The 19,736-nt window shown below is 43.2% G+C and overlaps 1 protein-coding gene across 2 annotated transcripts in view; it reads right to left on the reverse strand.

Annotated features, from left to right (window-relative positions):
- Positions 1–19,736, reverse strand: part of SPAG16 (sperm associated antigen 16) — a 444,848-nt gene that overhangs the window by 208,573 nt on the left and 216,539 nt on the right. For both annotated transcript variants that reach the window (XM_081878176.1, XM_081878175.1), the window contains one exon: positions 2,511–2,696. In XM_081878176.1, coding sequence (XP_081734302.1) covers positions 2,511–2,696 — 186 coding nt within the window. The remainder of the gene's footprint in view (positions 1–2,510; positions 2,697–19,736) is intronic.

Consider the following 19,736-nt stretch of genomic DNA (forward strand, 5'->3'; position numbering starts at 1 on the left):
AAGGCCTATAAACTGAGGATAAACCCAGATAATATGGAGGTCCTGTGAAAGAAAGCTTTCACTGATCAACAAGATGCTCAGCCTTTTATGAATGGGGTTGTGCTCACCCTAGTTCAGCTTCACAGCTCAAGGATACTACTAGACTGATCTAGCTGGAAGCCCAAGGAACATCCACGGCATACAATTATCTCAAGCTCTGCATGGGGCATCCACTGCAATCCCTCCCTACAGTGACTCATACCATGGACATCACTTGATTTGCCGAGTTCCATACAGATTCAGCAGGCACTTTTTATTTCAGCCTTTAAACAATTGCTGATTCCCCGCCCCCCTATTCTGCCAAGCATATACAGGCAATTAAGAATACATCTGTCCACAATAGTTACCTGATTTGTGATATAGTTTCTATTGATAAAAAATATAAAAAGTGCCAACACCAGAAGGGGGAGGAGAGAAGACAGAGCAAGACAAAGGTACGTGGCTCTCGTGCTTTTAATGATAAACCCTGATTTGACTTTACATCCAAATGCACTCTGTGTACGGATGGGTATATTCAAAAATGCAACTAGCCTCACCTGCTGACTAAGGTGTACAAGTCCAGTAACAGTTTTACAGCTGTTTCTATTAGCTGGAGCCTAATGCAAAGTAAAAGTTGATAGTATTGCGCCGTCTCTAAGAAACTGTTTAGTTGATCAGCATTGCCCTGACAAGGCTAGGCCACAAAAATGCAGATCACGTATCACTGTCCAGATAACAACATATAGTACAATCTGTACGGCACAATCCTGAACACATACCAAACCAAAACATTAAACAATCTTCTGAACTATGCCTATTTACGCAAATACATGACTCTACAAATAAATGATAAATGATTGCTTGATCATATTCCAATTCCATAATCAAATTTATGTTGTGAAGAATTGTGGGGATGATTACATGCATCAGAAGGAATATGAGCTAGGAAATTCTTTGTAAATATGAAGAGCATATGCAATACAGCAAACAGCTCAAAATTTATTTTAATGATAAAATGCAAGTTTATTACTAGAAAAGGAATGAAATACTTTTATTATTCAGTCACTCTGAATTTCCATTGAAGACTCTTTGACCCTGAGGGCTCTTTCAAGAAAGAACAAGTAGATATAAAACCAAAGCATTTATAAATCCTGAGGTTGTTGAGGTTTTTTTAGGATTTTACCCCAGGAAATAAATTGCCACAGGGGCCAGATTAAACCGACCAGTGGGCCGGATTAGACCCCCAAAATGGACTTTGGACATGCCTGCTCTAGGCGAAGATAATGGCTTAATTCTCTTTGTCAAGTATCCATTAGAAGTAGGATTTGGGAAAAATGAAGATGTTTTCTTCCTGGCCGTAAGAACACACATGGTGTCTTGTGCCAGTCATTTCCATAACAAGCACCAAGAAACAAAAGAGTACTTTTAAGACCTAATCCCATAGGTCACTGCAGCAGCAAAGAATAAAGAAACCCAGAATATTGTGTTGGTACAATTACATGACTGGTACTATTAGGCTGTCATCGCCAGATGGTGCAAGTCATTACATAGCTCAGAAATGGACAAAAAAGAACTGGAAGTTGTAGAACCAGAGATGGGGAACCTGTGGAACTCATGATATTATCACAGAATTGACGAGATGGAAGTGACCCAGAGGGGCATTTAGTCCAATCCCCTGCAATGCAGGGATCTCAACTAAAGCATCCATGACAGATGGCCTCCAACCTCGCAAGGGAGTCCGTTCCACTGTCCAACAGCTCTTATTGTTCGACTACAACTTTCATCAGTCCCAGTCATTATGGTCAATAGTCGGGGATGATGAGAAATTTAGACCCAGCAACACCAATAGAGCCATAGGTTTCCTGCCACTTGCTATAAATCACCTATTCCATATTCTACCACAGAGCTTTCCAAACTTTTCATATTGGTGACAAACGTTTTAGACATGCATCATTTCGCAACACAGTAATTCAGTTCTACTAGCAAATTGGAGGTTAAACTAACTCCTTTCCAGCCCCAGGAGGATCACAGGGAGTGTTCGCAAGACATACCTACACACTGCTGCAAACACACTAACGTGTTGCGACACACAGTTTGGAAAGCTCTGCTCTACCAGAACTGTTATAAAGGGAAATCCTAAAAACCCCATGGATGTAAAAATAACTTACAAGCAGAAAAATCGGGTGTAATCATGGGACAAATCTCTGATCTGCAACAATCGTGACACTGAATCCAATAGGCCTTCATACCGAATAAAATAGGTATGCACACACACACACACACACTTCATAGAATGTGGCATAATTTTTTATGATTATTCATTTTATTTATATTGAGTAGATTATGTTTAATATAGTGTAATATTATTTTGGTGTTTTTGAAAGCATCTGAAAATTTTAAAAGATCATTTGTCATTTTCCTGAGCCAACCTTCCCCCCCACCAACATCTAGAATCTGTTTCAACATACAAATGATTATAAATGATCACATACCTGTTCAGGTCCCATATTTTGCTAGTTTTATCCATAGAGGCAGAAGCCACAAAATCTCCACATGAATGCCAGGAGCAGTCCCAGGCCGCATAGCTGTGACCTTCCAAGGTCAAAATGCAGCCGCCCTTTGCAAAGTCCCATATCCGAACAGTTGCATCTCCGCTGGAAGTGACCAGTTTTGTTCCACTGTTGAAAATAAGAAATCTGGATCACACATAGGCAACATTTCAGGTAACACTCTCAGGTCAATATGATGACGTCCATGGGTGGTATTCTACAAAGCTTTACTCAAAGATGACCCAGTGAAATTAATCTGACACTAAGTAAAAGCGAAACGAAAGAAGTGCCATGGTCAGATCACTTCCTGGTGCAACTGGACTTCTCTGCGACCCATCCCCTCTGCAGGGAGGTGGGACCGATTCGGATGGTCCGCCCCTGCCACTTAATGGATCCAAATGGTTTCCAGGGAGTGGTAGGGGATGCTTTATCCCATCTTGATGGCCTTTCAGCTGATTCCCTGGTGGCCCGCTGGAATGTGGAGTTAACCAGGGCTATTGACTGTTTGGTTCCGAAGCGCCCTCTCCGATTGCATGGAGCCCGGAGAGCCCCGTGGTTTTCCACGGATCTGAGGGCAATGAAACAATCGTTGAGACGGCTAGAGCGCCGGTGGCGGATAACTCATTCCGAATCTGACCGGACACAGGTTAGAGCTCAACGTTGAGCCTACCAAGTGGCGATAGCGGCGGCGAAGAAGACTTTCTTCGCCGCCTCTATTGCATCTGCAGAAAACAGCAGCAGGAGACTTTTTCAGGTAGTTCACAATTTAGCGGAACCACCTGCGACATCGGGGCCCAGTACGGGCCACATGATCTCCTGCAATGATTTTGCAAAGCTTTTTGCAGATAAAATCGCTCAGATTCGGGAAGAAGTAGACTCCACCGTGGGAGCAGGGCCAGGGCGGGAGAGTGCTAGAGTCCTGTCTAGTCAAGTTGTGTGGGATCAATTCCAATCTGTTACCTCCGAGGATGTGGACAGGCTGCTTGGACGAGTGAAGCCAATCACCTGTCTCCTGGATCCTTGCCCATCCTGGCTTATAAAAGCTAGCCGGGAAGGACTGGGCGATGGGCTTCGTGGGGTGGTGAATGCTTCCCTCTGTGAGGGAGCCTTCCCAGACCCGCTGAAAGAGGCGGTTATTAAACCGCTTTTTAAAAAAACATCTTTAGATGCGGCCACGATGGCCAATTATCGCCCAGTCTCAAATCTTCCATTCTTGGGCAAGGTGATTGAGCGAGTGGTTGCTGAACAACTCCAGGCACGCCTGGAAGAAGCGGACCATTTGGATCCCTTCCAGTCAGGATTCAGGCCTCATCATGGGACTGAAACTGCCTTGGTCGCACTGGTTGATGATCTCCGGCGGGCTAGGGACAAAGGTGAGAGCTGTTTCCGAGTTCTGCTGGATCTCTCAGCGGCGTTTGATACCATCGACCATAACATCCTTCTGGACCGTCTTGAGGGGCTGGGAGCTGGGGGCACTGTCATACAGTGGTTCCGCTCCTTCCTCCTGGGCCGTGTTCAGAAAGTGGTGGTGGGGGATGAGTGTTCAGACCCCTGGGCTCTCACTTGTGGGGTGCCTCAGGGTTCTGTCCTCTCCCCCATGCTTTTCAACATTTACATGCAGGCACTGGGAGAGATCATCAGGAGGTTTGGGCTGGGTGTTCATCAGTATGCGGATGATACCCAGCTCTACCTCTCTTTTAAATCAGAACCAGTGAAGGCGGTGAAGGTCCTGTGTGAGTGTCTGGAAGCGGTTGGAGGATGGATAGCGGCTAACAGATTGAGGTTGAATCTTGACAAGACAGAAGTACTGTTTTTGGGGGACAGGAGGCGGGCAGGTGTGGAGGATTCCCTGGTCCTGAATGGGGTAACTGTGCCCCTGAAGGACCAGGTGCGCAGCCTGGGAGTCATATTGGACTCACAGCTGTCCATGGAGGCACAGGTCAAATCTGTATCCAGGGCAGCTGCTTACCAGCTCCATCTGGTACGTAGGCTGAGACCCTATCTGCCTGCAGACTGTCTCGCCAGAGTGGTGCATGCTCTGGTTATCTCCCGCTTGGACTACTGCAATGCACTCTACGTGGGGCTACCTTTGAAGGTGACCCAGAAACTACAACTAATCCAGAATGCGGCAGCTAGACTGGTGACTGGCAGCGGCCGCCGAGACCATATAACACCGGTCTTGAAAGACCTACATTGGCTCCCAGTACGTTTCCGAGCACAATTCAAAGTGTTGGTGCTGACCTTTAAAGCCCTAAACGGCCTCGGTCCAGTATATCTGAAGGAGCGTCTCCTTCCCCATTGTTCTGCCCGGACACTGAATCGTTCTGGCGGTTCCCTCACTGCGAGAGGCCAAGTTACAGGGAACCAGGCAGAGGGCCTTCTCGGTAGTGGCGCCCGCCCTGTGGAACGCCCTCCCATCAGATGTCAAAGCGATAAACATCTACCTGACATTCAGAAGACATCTGAAGGCAGCCCTGTTCAGGGAAGTTTTTAATATGTGCATCTTTCATCTTAGTGTATTTTTCATCTTTGTTGGAAGCCGCCCAGAGTGGCTGGGGAAACCCAGCCAGATGGGCGGGGTACAAATAAATTATTATTATTATTATTATTATTATTATTATTATTATTATTATTATTGGACCTAACTTAGTGATGTTCATTAATTTCACTGAGTGGAATTCACCCAAGTTTTTGCATGTTCAAATTGAGGTATGCTCACGCAATGGGACTTTCCATGTCCCTGGGCCCCCTAAATCTGCTCTGGAAGGCTGGGAGATCCTTTAGCACCGGTTTGGAGCAGGGGGTGGGGGGTCGATTACAGTAGCCTTTTGTGGAATTATAAAACTTTATTCACTTGCCTTCAAATCTCCAATAGGACTAACAGGGTAAGCAATGTTTCTTGACTATGAGCCTAAAGTTTATGTCAAAGTATGAAAATAATAGTGCTTTATGGTATTCAAAGCAACCAGATACATTTGTTGTTGTCATCCATCTGTCGTGAGAGATAATGGAGTGTGCCCCCAGGGGTGTAGTCAAATTGCAGCCCCTAGTGACCTCCCTGGGGCACAAGCCTGGGCAGTGTATACGGAGATCCTGGGCTGCCCAGACGAGGAGACCTCCCTCTCAGCCTTGCTGATGTGGTCCGAAGTAAAGCAGAGCAATATGTGTGGCACCAGCTTGGCTGCAGGAGTTGCTGGAAGAAGGTGTGCAAGGTGCTATTCAACCATCTTAGGAACTCCGGATTTGTGTAGGTTTTACTTCTTAGCCTTTTCTCCTTGTGAAGATATTGTGCAAGGCACAGAGTTTTCCTTCTTCCCAGGTTGACAAGCTCTATCTGCCACTCAGTTTCCTCTACGGAGCATGAAAAAACCACCTTCTTGACTGTTGGACACATTACAAGTCTTGTCCACTCAATCCACCAGAGTCTGTGTTCTCATGCAGGGGAAGTTCCTAAATCATCGAGGGCTTGAGGCCCATTGGCTACTCTCACCTAGTTTAGCCAGCCAGTCAAAGGGTGTAGCCACTGTCGCATGCTGACAGCTTCTAGAAGCCACAAGTGACAGCTAAGAGCAGGATGGGTCCAAAGGTGGACAAACTACATGAGAAGGAGCACAAGATGTCACCCACCAGAGGCACTGCCCCTCCCCTAACACACACCAACAAGATATATTATGCTGCTATAAGTCTTAAAACAATTATGGAAGAGGTCACAAACATTATCTCCATACTGTAGATAAGGAGCTTGGGAGGGACTCCCCATTTGCAGGCATAAACAGACTTCAAAGGAGTTCCCTCTCAGAACTCATAAACCGATCCGTGTTGAAAGCCAGCTTCTTCAAAGGCTCTCCTCTGTGCCCATCAGCTGATGGAAACTAAGAGAGAGCTCCTTTGAAATCTGTTTTTCAGGTACAAATGGACTTCAAAAGGGACTCCTGCACAGCACCCAGAGGTGGGGTGGTACCAAGTGGTCATCCCCTTCCCCAGCCACACAGGAAGATGATGGCCTCCCAGGACCAGCCACGGCTGCCCCAGGAAGCAAATGCTGCTCCTCCAGAGCCCCAGGTGAGGGGAGATTCCTCGCTGCTAGAGCATGACAGGGTCCAAATTTTGGAATTGGGTTGGGGAGGCTGTGGTGGCAGAAGTTACATTCCTCTGTCGTTGTGTTTAATTGTTGGCGTCAGCCACATATTCAAATTTGTACAAATTAAATGTGAGCAATATTTTAAAGGAATTTCCATTACAATATTTAAAAGTTGGACACAATATAATGTTGGAGGATTGGGAAAGGTTGTGGAAGAAAGGGGTTAAATTTACTGCAAGTACTGTATTAAAAGAAAACATCATGAAAATGATGTATAGATGGTATTTAACCCCAGTAAAATTAGCAAAGATATACCATATGAATGATAACACTGGGCAACAATTTTTTACTTTTTGAATGTTGTCTAGATTTCTACAACTGATTCAGGGTATTTTTGCACTGCTGAATCAGGAAATGGCATCCGTTTCTCTCCATCAGGTCAGGTTTACTGTAAACTGAATGGTGGGCATTGATAAAGGTAAGTGCACGTAAATTGCATGTTGCTTCACCATTTTTCAAACTTCAGGGCTTGAACTTCCGTTTCTTGGAACTCCTGGAATGCTCAGCGGCAGGGAGGTCTCTCTTCAGAGTCCAACAGTAGTCAGCCATCATGACTGTGTCCCAGCGACCCTGATACCTGGTCTCCATCTCTTTCATGTCCTGATGGAATCTCTCCCCCTGCTCGTCACTCATTGAACCCAGGTTCTCGGGAAACTGGTCCATATGTGAAAATAGTTAGTGCATCTTGACGCTCATGTTGCAGCCCAGGTTTCTGAAAGCAGTCAGCATGTTGTTGACAAGTTCTGCGTAGTTTCTGGCCTTATTGTTGCCAAGAAAGTTCTTCACTACCAGAACAAATGCCTTCCACACTTCCAGTTCCACTTCGTTCATTGAGTTTCCGAACTCTGGATCTCTGATGAGCTGACGGATCTGAGGACCGTCAAAGATGCCAGCTTTCAACTTCTCCATGGTCAATCCTGGAAAAGCCTGACACAAGTAAGTGAAGCAGTCATCATCCTTGTCCAGAGCCTTGGTGAACTGCTTGATTAAGCCGAGCTTGATGTGCAGCGGTGGGAAGAGTATTCTGTCTCTGTCCACTAGAGGGTCGTTGATGACGTTCCTTTCTTTGCAAGGCACCAATTCCTCCCACACAGGCCAGTCCTTCTTCGTGTAATGCTGAGCACGGTCCCTACTATCCCACATGCACAGAAAACATGGGTACTTGGTGAAGCCAGACTGTTGTCCCAACAAAAAGTTCACCATCTTCAGGTCAACACAAATAAACCACTTATGCTGATCATAACCAATTTTCTCCAGCACATACTTCACCGCTTCATAGTTCTCCTTCAGTGTACTCGAGGGAGCCAGGGGTATAGAGGCAAACTGGTTGCCGTTGTGTAGCAGAACACATTTCAGTGATCGCTTGCTGCCGTCAATGAACAGTCTCCAATCTTTGGGTTCGTACTGTGGCACTCCAAGCTTGAGCAGAAGCTGCGCAATATCTGCACAGTACACCAAGTCCTTCTCTTCCGAGAAAAAACAGAGGTACTCTTGATGCCTGTTGCGGAAGAAGCTGATGTGAGCACTGTCAGAGAGGAGGTTTTTTTCCTTCAAATTAGTCATAAATTGGTGCATGCGCGGGTGGAGTTTCCTATACACTTCGGGGGGCGGTTGCCCCATTAACTTAGTTTTGATCCCCCAACTTTATGCTTTGCTGCACCAATTTATGGAAGATTTCGAGGTTTTATGACTTCAAACTGATCCCTTTTCGACATAATCACCCAGAACTATCGGACCTGAATACTTCTTGTCATTAAAATAATCATTTCCAATCAAAACAATTATTCGACGTGGCATTTTACCCCCACCAACTTCTTCTAAAATGCTCCACACAAGCGTACATGTGAACAAAAACGTAAAAAAACGACATGTGGCCATAGCTCAAAAACTTGACCTGATTTAGCAAAACCAATGTGATTTTTGGATTCAGCACATCGGATTCTTCCTAAATCAACTGAAAAAACACAGACAACAAATTTGTTGTTGACCAGTGTAATTTATGTTGGAAGTGTAGAGAAAAAGAAGGCACCTTATATCATATGTGGTGGACGTGTCCCAAGGTGAAAGATTTATGGGAACAGATTTATAATGAGTTGAAAAAAATGTTGAAAAATACATTTATTAAGAAACCAGAAGCCTTTCTGCTTGGAATAATAAGATTGGAATTGCCCAAAAAAGATGTTAGATTGTTTTTGTATGCCACTACAGCGGCAAGACTTTTATTGGACAAAACGGGAAATCACAAGAAATACCAACAGTAGAAGAATGTTAGACTTTTTGGAGCTGGCCGACCTGACTGGAAGAATCCGTGATCAGAAAGAAGAGGAATACCAAGAAGAGTGGAAGAAATTTAAAGATTATTTAGCTAAATATTGTAACATACGATAAGTAGAAATTATTTGAAAGTACCAAATGGGCCTAGGACTAGATTAAGAATTAATTGTAAAATACTATGGATTTGGATAATTATGAAAAGAGAAGAACATTGTAAACTAAAGGTGTTAATTTGATTAGAAAGAGGATATTGGAAAGCTGTTAAAAAGTGTTTCAATGAAATTCAGTAAGGAGGGATTCGAGGAAGTCAGTTAACAATGAAATATAAATTAGGCTTTAAAGTATTAGGTATATATATGTTTGTTTTTGTTGCTTTCTGTTCTCTTTTTTTCTTTATTTGGGTGTCTTATTTGTTATAAATTTGGAAAATTAATTAAAAAAAAAGAAAAAATACAATATTAAAAAGTCTGCCAAGGCACAGTCAAAATTATAATTCCTTATGAAACAAAGAAAGAAAGAAAGTCCCATCTCTAGTTAGATATTCTCCATGTAATACATCTTCATGTATTAGTATGTGTGTTTAATAGAAGTCTTTATGTACAGTATTTGATAAAAGTATTATTGATTTAACAAGTTGATAAATTAATTAGAAGTGCGCCCCATTCCTTCTGTGAGCCTCGTCCAGTCTCATATGATGGCTGCCCATGGTTACATTTTAGAAAAGGTGAAGGGAAGTTTAATTTAAACTTAAATAATAATTGTATTTATTTTTATTTATTAAATATGTATACCATCCTTCATCCAAAGATCACAGTGTGGTTCACAACATAAAGGTGCCTTTTGATCCATCATAAATGACAACAATATGTCAGTGTATTATTAATAAAGCCACAGATAAAGACCGGTTAAAACAGACTTTGAAATACCTTCATTTATTTTCAATGCACTGAAAAACTTGGATATATAAAGTAGGGTTGCCGTTATAAGACATGAAACATTATCCAAAGTAACTTAATGTTATTCAAAAAAATTACAACTTTGCAGACAGTTCTCTGTTCCTCTGACAGGGAGGTTTTATTAGGATTATGTAATAAATTACATCAATTAATTATATAACTGTCTGGAGAGAAAATCTCATTCCTAGAGTGCAGTGTCTCAAGGCCACACATGCAGTGCAATGCAGTCTTAGGCATATATATTTGGAATGAAGTCCCAGTGTTCAATATAGCTTTCCCAGATAAATGGGCAGTGGACTTCTCATTAAGAGCACAGTCCTAACCATGGACTCCTGAAATTGACTGTGTTCAATTAATTAAAATCCTAACCAAATACATTTTTACTCAGAATATACTTATTGAAATTAAGTATCCTAACTTAGTCAATCAACATGTTGAAATACCACCCCAAGTCTACTAACAAGTATGTCCTATTGAATTCCCAGGTAAATGGAGCTAGGATTGCAATCTTTTGTTGATCGGCCTGCAACTGAAGTAGAAATAGGGCTGTTACTCCCTGAAAGTATGGGGGAAACGTGAAAGGACCTCAGTTATTTAAGGCAAACATATCATAGAACTGCTGCTTTCTAAAATGACAAATTATTTAGGGGACAACAGTTACTAGCTCATTGCCAGAGAATGCTAACCTATCCCCACACTATCACAGCACTGGCACAGTGTCAGCACTCCATTTTCTACCTGCATGCTACTTGCATAAAAGACTGAGGCGTAAGATCATAGATAAAGGCCATACCAGTCAAAGAATACTTCAGTCTGACTGGGTTTATTCACTTATATTTAAAATACAGGAGGTAACAAGAAGGTGTTTGGACAAATGCATAAAATGCAAAACATGTCAAATTACTTTTTCAAATGCAGACAAGTGCCTGAAATATTCCTTCTGATATTTTCCTAAATCAAACATACCTGAGGGGAGCAAAGAGCTCTGCATTAAAGGTTGATAATCTCTGGCTCTGAAGGTGGAGGGAGTTTTTCCCAGAGATTAGAACTTCTGAACCACTTTACAAGGGTTAGCATTAGAAGTCTATGAAGTGAGAGTAGAAGTGCTGACCTCAGCTGCCACAGCAAGACATTGCTAGGAGGGAAGAAATGTCTGCAGGTTGATGCCAAAGTAAGGAAGTAAGTTCTCTGTTGTCTTGTAAAGATGTGTTGTGCGTCGAGGTCCCCAAGACACCCCCCCAAAGAAAAACACAATTGACACTTAATTTTTGTTTAAGGTTTTTGGCATAATTTTGGCCACAACTTTATTCAAATTACAGCAATGTGAGTGGTTGCTTAGGCATTGGTAGCACTAACTGACCCTGCACGGGGACAGCGCTGACATTCGCACCACCCGCGAAGTCAGGAAGGGTAAGTCACCTGGGGAGAGAGACGGGACTGGGAACCATGCCTCACCTCTCCCCAGAATGCTCCCAGGGGCTTGCGTGGCCCTAGCCCCTTGCCAGGGGGTTTCGGACAAAAGCATCATAGAATCATAGAGTTGGAAGAGACCACAAGGGCCATCGAGGCCAACCCCCTGCCAAGCAGGAAACACCATCAGAGCACTCCTGACATAGGGTTGTCAAGCCTCTGCTTAAAGACCTCCAAAGAAGGAGACTCCACCACACTCCTTGGCAGCAAATTCCACTGTCGAACAGCTCTTACTGTCAGGAAGTTCTTCCTAATGTTTAGGTGGAATCTTCTTTCTTGTAGTTTGGAACCATTGCTCCGTGTCTGCTTCTCTGGAGCAGCAGAAAACAACCTTTCTCCCTCCTCTATGTGACATCCTTTTATATATTTGAACATGGCTATCATATCACCCCTTAACCTCCTCTTCTCCAGGCTAAACATGCCCAGCTCCCTTAGCCGTTCCTCATAAGGCATCGTTTCCAGGCCTTTGACCATTTTGGTTGCCCTCCTCTGGACACGTTCCAGTTTGTCCGTGTCCTTCTTGAACTGTGGTGCCCAGAACTGGACACAGTACTCCAGGTGAGGTCTGACCAGAGCAGAATACAGTGGCACTATTACTTCCCTTGATCTAGATGCTATACTCCTATTGATGCAGCCCAGAATTGCATTGGCTTTTTTAACTGCCGCGTCACACTGTTGGCTCATGTCAAGTTTGTGGTCAACCAAGACTCCTAGATCCTTTTCACATGTACTGCTCTCAAGCCAGGTGTCGCCCATCTTGTATTTGTGCCTCTCATTTTTTTTGCCCAAGTGCAATACTTTACATTTCTCCCTGTTAAAATTCATCTTGTTTGTTTTGGCCCAGTTCTCTAATCTGTCAAGGTCGTTTTGAAGTGTGATCCTGTCCTCTGGGATGTTAGCCACCCCTCCCAGTTTGGTGTCATCTGCAAATTTGATCAGGATGCCCTTGAGTCCATCATCCAAGTCGTTGATAAAGATGTTGAATAAAAGCATGGGGAGCCCCTGGGTTCCTTTAACGGAAAACCCTTGAAGCAGCAGCAGCAGCAGCATTTTGGGGGGCAGGCACAGCCGAATCCATACCCCTCCACCAACCGATTCCAAGACCAATGCCTAACCGCAAACCTTACAAGTTGTGATGATTTGCTACGCAGTAGGCAAAAACCAAGTGGCACACACTAATCAGCCAGATGGACAAAATTCCTACCAGGCCCCTGCCCCAAAGCAGACGACCCCATGACAGGCATAGCAAGGTCAAGCAAACAGCCTAAAATTAGGGAAGGTGATCTGAAGCACACAGCCAAAAGAGGAAGTTCCTCGCTGCGAGCATTGTATTTAACAAATAGGGCTGTCAATCAGCAAATGGCAACATCTAGATTTCCCCAGTAACAGCCCGCCCCTGGTTACAGGATGGCCAAACCATTTGCCTAGTAACAGTGAGGTGTCTTGTCAGTCCCGCCTGCAACCCTCTCTCCATGAGGGAGAACACACTTTCCTTAAAGAAATCTAGCTTCCTCCTCCCTCTCCCAAGAAACTGACTGAAACAGCTTTTATCTGCTGAAGTTCAAGTTTCCAGAAGCAGAGACACTTCTTCATCTGCCTCCAGACCTTTCACTACCCAAGCTCATCCCATATGGTCATCCCATTGCTCCATCTGATGCCCACGTATCTCCTGCCTGCCCTCTGCCGCTGCGGCCTTGAGCTGTGCACTGCAGTGGCAGGGGAACCTAATATGCATGAGACACAAACACTGACTGCTTGCAAAGCTTTCATCGCAGTTTGGTATCTGATTTCAGTCCAGAGAATCACATGTCACTGGCATTTTCAGAGGTGTGCTGGGGCAATGCAGCCAGATGGGGGAGGGGTGGTATTATTATTATTATTATTATTATTATTATTATTAGTGACTCAATTTATTATTATTATTATTATTGACTCAATTTATTCATCTGTTTGAATTATTACTTTATTAATTTATTTAATATGACCATTAAAAATCTAAAATATTCTTGTTCAATCTTCCCTCCAGTACCTCATAACTGAAAAGCTTTATTAAGAATGCAATATACTTTATCTGCATTAACAGCACTGCTTCACATATTATCTTAATAGAGATCCCATTAAATGTGTAAGCCCCTTCATACTTTACAGGGTGGATTTTCTTTTGTTCATACATAATATAAAGATATTTATAATCTTAAATATCCAACTATTCCCAATGTTTGCTGAAAAATTATGAAGGTGATTTTCAAGTTAGTAGAATAGAAATATTTTAGGATTGCCCATTTTAAATTTCTGAGTCAGAAATCAGCCATTGCCCTCACCAATTCAGAACTCCCGCCTAATTTTTAGTCCATACTTTTCTCAATTAAGTCAGTAAAAAAATTTCCATAAACCAATTACCAGTAGCTTTACACCAAGTAATTTCGTTGTCCCCGAGAGGGGGCAATGACAATAAAGATATTATTATTATTATTATTATTATTATTATTATTATTATTATTATTATTTAGAATAGAATTTCCAGATTCTGACTGAGATACTTTATCTGCAAGAGATGCAAAGATTGCAGAATTGCAATCATGAAAAGAAGGCTAGTTGAACCAAGAGTATCCGTTTGCAAATATATTCATGCACCATGAATCACCACCCCTGAGACACACACAAATACATTTTAGTGAATTATAGTGGACATGTGAAAACTGCTATAAACAAAACAAATATATTTTCTGTTTACAAAATGCTTTTTTGGAAAAGGTTTGCATTAGAGCTGGGATAGCTCAGTTGGCAGAGCATGACAATCTGAATCTCAGGTCTGTGGGTTTGAGCCCCACGTTGGGCAAAAGATTCCTGCATTGCAGGGGGTTGGACTAGATGACCCTCACGGTCCCTTCCAACTCTACAATTCAATGCTTTTATGTTAAAGAATTGGGGTTTTTTTTGGGGGGGGGGGATTCTAACACCAAGACTGGTGATTCTGATACAAGGAAATAACCATGGCAGCACTGAAAAGCCCTTACATTTGTTATTCTCCTTATCCCATCTGTAGCTAAAAATATACTCAACCACTGGTGCCATCTCCAGGGGGGCCCAGGAGCCCAGTCACCCACAAAAAGTTTGCTGCCCAGCATCCGCCCCCCCCCCATGGCCTCAGTGCGCCCTGCAAGTGCTGCCTTGGTGCGCCACAGCTGCCGCTTCCATCCACCGCGGCCGAGCACCACCTTAACTTTGGTGCCACAGCGACTGAGTGGGGGCCTGCGCCTCTGCCATGGGGCCCCGCGGGAGAGGCACAGCCCCCAGTCCTGTTGCCAGCGTGGTGCCAGAGGAAGTGTGTTGTGCCATAATGATGGTGCACCATGACATGGTGATGTCACATCATGCCATGACATCATTATGGTGCAGTGTGTGCTGACATTGGGCACCCACAGTGTGGGGCCCAAGTCGGTGCCCCTGTACTCAACCTGGAAGTTTTATAGAATGCAGGACATCAACATGGCATTAAGCCCCATACAGGACTTGCTCTGCTTCGTGTTTTGAAGAATCTAACTGAAAGCTCTCTAACACATTAACATATTATCCAAAAAAATTTAAATTGCTACTCCTGGTCTAAGCAATCCACTCATCCTAGGATTGTAAAAAAAAAGAAAAAAGCTGCCATTCTCAACTAATCAACTGCCGATTATGATGGCTTTACTGGCTGCTGCTAGAAGCAATATCTGAAGCGAAATCTGTTTGTTACTCCCATGTTAGTCTTTATTGAGAGAGGGAGAAGGTTTAAAATTCCATTCAAGATAAAAAGAGCTATGGGGATGATAGCATAGAGTGTTCTCCTTAATAGAGAACGCGGGTTGCAGTGGGGTCTGCCAGGCCGCCCCTCTGTTGCCAGGCAGGATTGGAAGGTTGGCCTGTGGCAATGATTGGATGGTCGTGTTGCTGGGGCAATTTGTGTGTTGCAATTTGGTGGGAGGGATTTAAGGCTTTATATTCTGTGCACGCAGCTTTGGAACTTTCTCTTTTGCTGTGTGCATCAGAACACCCGCCCACCCGTCCTGTAATTAGGGTTTTTTTGTGTTGACCTTGCTATACCTGTCATGGGGGTCATCTGCTTTTGGGGCAGGGGCCTGGTAGGAATTTTGTCCATCTAGCTGATTGGCTGGGCCATTTGGTTTTTGCGTAGCAAATCATCACAAGTTGTGGTTAGGCATTGGTTATAAATTGGTTGGAGGAGGGGCAAGGATTGGCTGGGCCTGCCCCTCCAGTGCTGCTGCGGAAAGGGAATTCTACTAAAGGAATCCAGGGGCTTGCCATGCTTTCATCCGAATCCCTGGAAAGGGGCTAGGGCTGGGAAGCCCTGGGGAGCATGCGGGGAAAGGTGAGGGTCTGTGCCTCAGCTCCATTTCTCCCCAATATTGTTTTCCCTTACTGGCTTTCGGTGGTGCCCGGAAGTCAGTTCTGTCCCCAGGCGGGGGAGACAGATAGTCTTAACCAATGCCTAACAATCATGTATGTTAATAAAGTTGTGGCCAAAATTATGCCAAAAACCTTAAACAAAAATTACGTGTGTGTTGTGAGTTATTTGAGGGGTGGCTTGGGGACCTCGACACACAAATAATTTTCTATATATGTGTGTGAAAAAATGCAGATCCAACTAGCGTCTGCCCCATCCCTACTGGTCATAACATATAAAAGCTCTAAACAGTTTGGGATCAGGTTACATTTCTCCCGTATGAACCTGCCTAGGTTTTGAGATTTTCCAAGAATGCCCTCCTCTATATGATGTACATTTGGCAGGAACTTGAGACAGGACGTTGGCTGTACCCAAGCTATGGAACTATATTCCAATGGTGGTTTTTAAATCACAGCTCAGTATGTTTTCAACCAGCTGTCATTGTTGATGTTTTATCTGCTCTTATTTAACTGTTACCTTGTTTTTCTACATTACTGTTTTCTCTGGATCAATGGACTTTAGTTGTGTTATTAATTTCAATGGGTCTCCTCTGAGCATGACTTAGTTGGATGCAACCCCTTTTTATGGTTACGTTAATAGGTTGTTATTTTTGTGTGTGTTTATTTTTGTGTGTGTTATTTTGTGTGTGTGTTATTTTTGTGTGTGTTTATTTTTGTGTGTGTTTACAGCAGGGGTGGCGCTGTGGGTTAAACCACAGAGCCTAGGACTTGACGATCAGAAGGTCGGCAGTTTGAATCCCCGTGACGGGGTGAGCTCCCGTTGCTCAGTCCCTGCTCCTGCCAACCCAGCAGTTCGAAAGCATATCAGAATGCAAGTAGATAAATAGGTACCGCTCTGGCGGGAAGGTAAACGGCATTTCCGTGCGCTGCTCTGGCTCGCCAGAAGCGGCTTAGTCATGCTGGCCACATGACCCGGAAGCTGTACGCTGGCTCCCTCTGCAATTCCAGAGCCGTCCGCGACTGGACCTAATGGTCAGGGGTACCTTTACTGCAAGCCAGTTTATGCACTGCACATGGAAAAGTGGTATATAGAGTTAACAGACAATAAATAAATCATGCACCATCAAGCCAACTCTCAGGAGCCATTATAGATAAAATCACATGTCATAATGCAAGCAGGACATGCAAAATGTCAATATGGAAACACTTAGCTTTGTGTACACTGCACATCTATTTTGGGGGATGTCAGGTCACTTTTTGAATGAAGGATAAATATATCCATGAATCATGTGCATGCCTACTGCAAGGCTGTATCTGGTGCTACACATCAGGAGCTAAGCTGAAAGTGGGAAGAGCTGCCATAATGACAGGTACGGAGAAAAAAGTGGGGCTTGTAATGGTTGCCTTAATCGCACAGCCTTCAGGATTTCATGGTAAGCTGGCAATGTGCACCCATGAAATGCATGATCCTATTTTCAACACAGAAAAATCAACCCAAAAGTAAGTGAGGTATGTGAAATGTAGTTAGCAATAGGAAAAATAGTTCAGCCATTCAATATTATTTCCAAATCAAAAATACAAAGACAATTTTTCATTAAGATAAAAACCAATTAATGCTTTCTTCCTAAGAGCTCACCAAGTCTTTGGAAAGAAAGGTTTACTTGATATGTATTAAATTATGCTACTAGATCTCTATTTACAGTGCCGCTGGCTAACGTGCTCAGGGGTACACCATAGCTGTGTTCCAAAGTCAGCATGCCCCAACTTTAGCATGCTACCTTAAGCACAAAAGCACTCTGGTATCACACAGCAGGGAAGGAAAATAGAAAATCAACATTAGTAGGACCATTTTTGTTGAAAGCACAGCACATAGGGTTGTGAATCCAGATCCTGACATGACTTCTGCAGCTTTAAGAGTAGCATAGAAAAAACGTTAACATAAGGAATAACACATTTGATAAAATTCTCCTTCCTTTGCAGCTTTGGAGAAGTACAAATGTTCTCTCAGAGTCGACCTGACAATCGTAATAGCAAAACAATAACTAACTTCCCACAAACACCAGCCAGGATTTTTGAAACTGCCTAGGTACTACCAAAAACAATATTTCAATAAACTCATTAAAAGCAGAAGCCAACCCACAATGAATGTGGATGGGAAGGGACATTTAGCATTTTAGTTTGAGCAGGAGGAGGGGAAAATAAACATTTTAATCAAATCCATTACCTACTTATTGATTTCTCTTTGCCAGGCAGGTCCTGCAGAAAATTTATATAGCATGTGACATTGAACCATTTGGCCAAAGATACTAGATTAGTCTGAGTAAAAAAATTAACTTCTCTTACAATTTCTCAAATTTCACTATGGATCATTGTTCAAGTGTGATGGAATGAAGTGAGATACCACACTGCTACATTTTAGGTGGACCTAAACTTTAGGTCCCAAACCACCCCACTTCTTTTCAATGAATACCTAGCCTACTTTGAAAGAAAACAATCCCACTTCAGCTTCTGTTCAGGAGTGATTTGTTACTTTGGCTGAGGAAAGGACTTTGGGTTCATTTTTTAAAAAGATGTTAAGGACACCCAAAGGAGAGCAGATCAATACAGCTCAGGGGCAACCAACATGTGCTCTCCAGACATTGTGGACCTCAGCTCCCATCATCCCTGACCATAAGCCATGCTGACTGAGGCTGATTCGAGTTGTACTCCACAACATCTGGAGGGCACATGCTGGGTACCTCTGATCAAGCTGTAAGAGCAAAACTGGTTTTTATTATTATTCCTTTGGTCCTGAAATAGAATTTTTTTTATTGTTTCAAAAAGCTTTACAGGTTTTTCACAATATAGCCATGCTTTCTGTTTGATGTTTGGAAATTGCTGGTTGTTTTTATACATTCAGTTCTATTCCAGAAAGAGCATAGGAGCCAACTGCAATAAAGTATTTGAGGAGGCAGGGCCGCCCCCCCAAAGTTGATGGGCATTGCCATTCAAATGGTGTCCGTGTGCTGTGTTTTGTGATTGATTATGTGGGGCGGGGCTTACCTGCCCATCCAATATTTTATTCAAGTTGGCACCCTTGAGAAAGTGTTTGTAAAACTTCCCTGTTGCTAAGTGTGCCATGAGAGTGGAAACAGACATATTTGAAACCATTTTTATTGCGGTTGTCTTAGCCCAGGCCAAATGGGTCTTTTGAATAGCCCCACCCAGTCAGTAACTTTTGCCTCATTTCTCTGAAGAACCAAACAAGAGGGGATAGATATACTTGGGGATAGATATTTTTTGAAGAAAAATCTTCAAAATTAAATAAAGTTGTTATCCTTATTTAAGTATGCAGGTTGAACTGGTTAGCCAAAATGACTTATTTCCGGAGAGTCTTCATTTCCTAATCTGTGAGGTCAATATGGTTGCAAGCACTAGTCTTTCATAGCAGAATTTGTCAGTTTGTGTGGAACCAAGAAACAAGACTTAAATCAACGTCTTTCTTAACGACTTTCTCACAATATGCCTCAATAGTGATAGCAATATTCAACTTGCCTTTCCCAACCTGGGTGCTCTCCAGATATAAATGGTTCAGATTATTACCTCCAACAACCTTCATCATCAGCCAAGGGGCACTGTAGTCCATTCTCTGGACTGCTGTGTCTTTTAACTAATTTTAATGTATTTTTAACTTGTTGCAACCTGCCCTCATGCTGGAGGGCAGCTAAGAAATTAGAATCATAGAATCATGGAACTGTAGAGGTGTGGAGGACCATGAAGATCATCTAGTCCAACCCCCTGCAATGCAGGAATCCTTTGCCAAACATGAGGTTCGAACCCACAAACCTGAGATTAAGAATCTCATGTTCTACCGACTGAGCTATCCCAGCTTAATACAGCTGGAGGCACCAGGCTAGGGAAGGCCACAACCATTTATTTTGTAAA

The sequence above is a fragment of the Podarcis erhardii genome, assembly GCF_964252035.2.
Source record: "Podarcis erhardii genome assembly, chromosome: 1".
In the NCBI taxonomy this organism is placed as follows: Eukaryota; Metazoa; Chordata; class Lepidosauria; order Squamata; family Lacertidae; genus Podarcis; species Podarcis erhardii.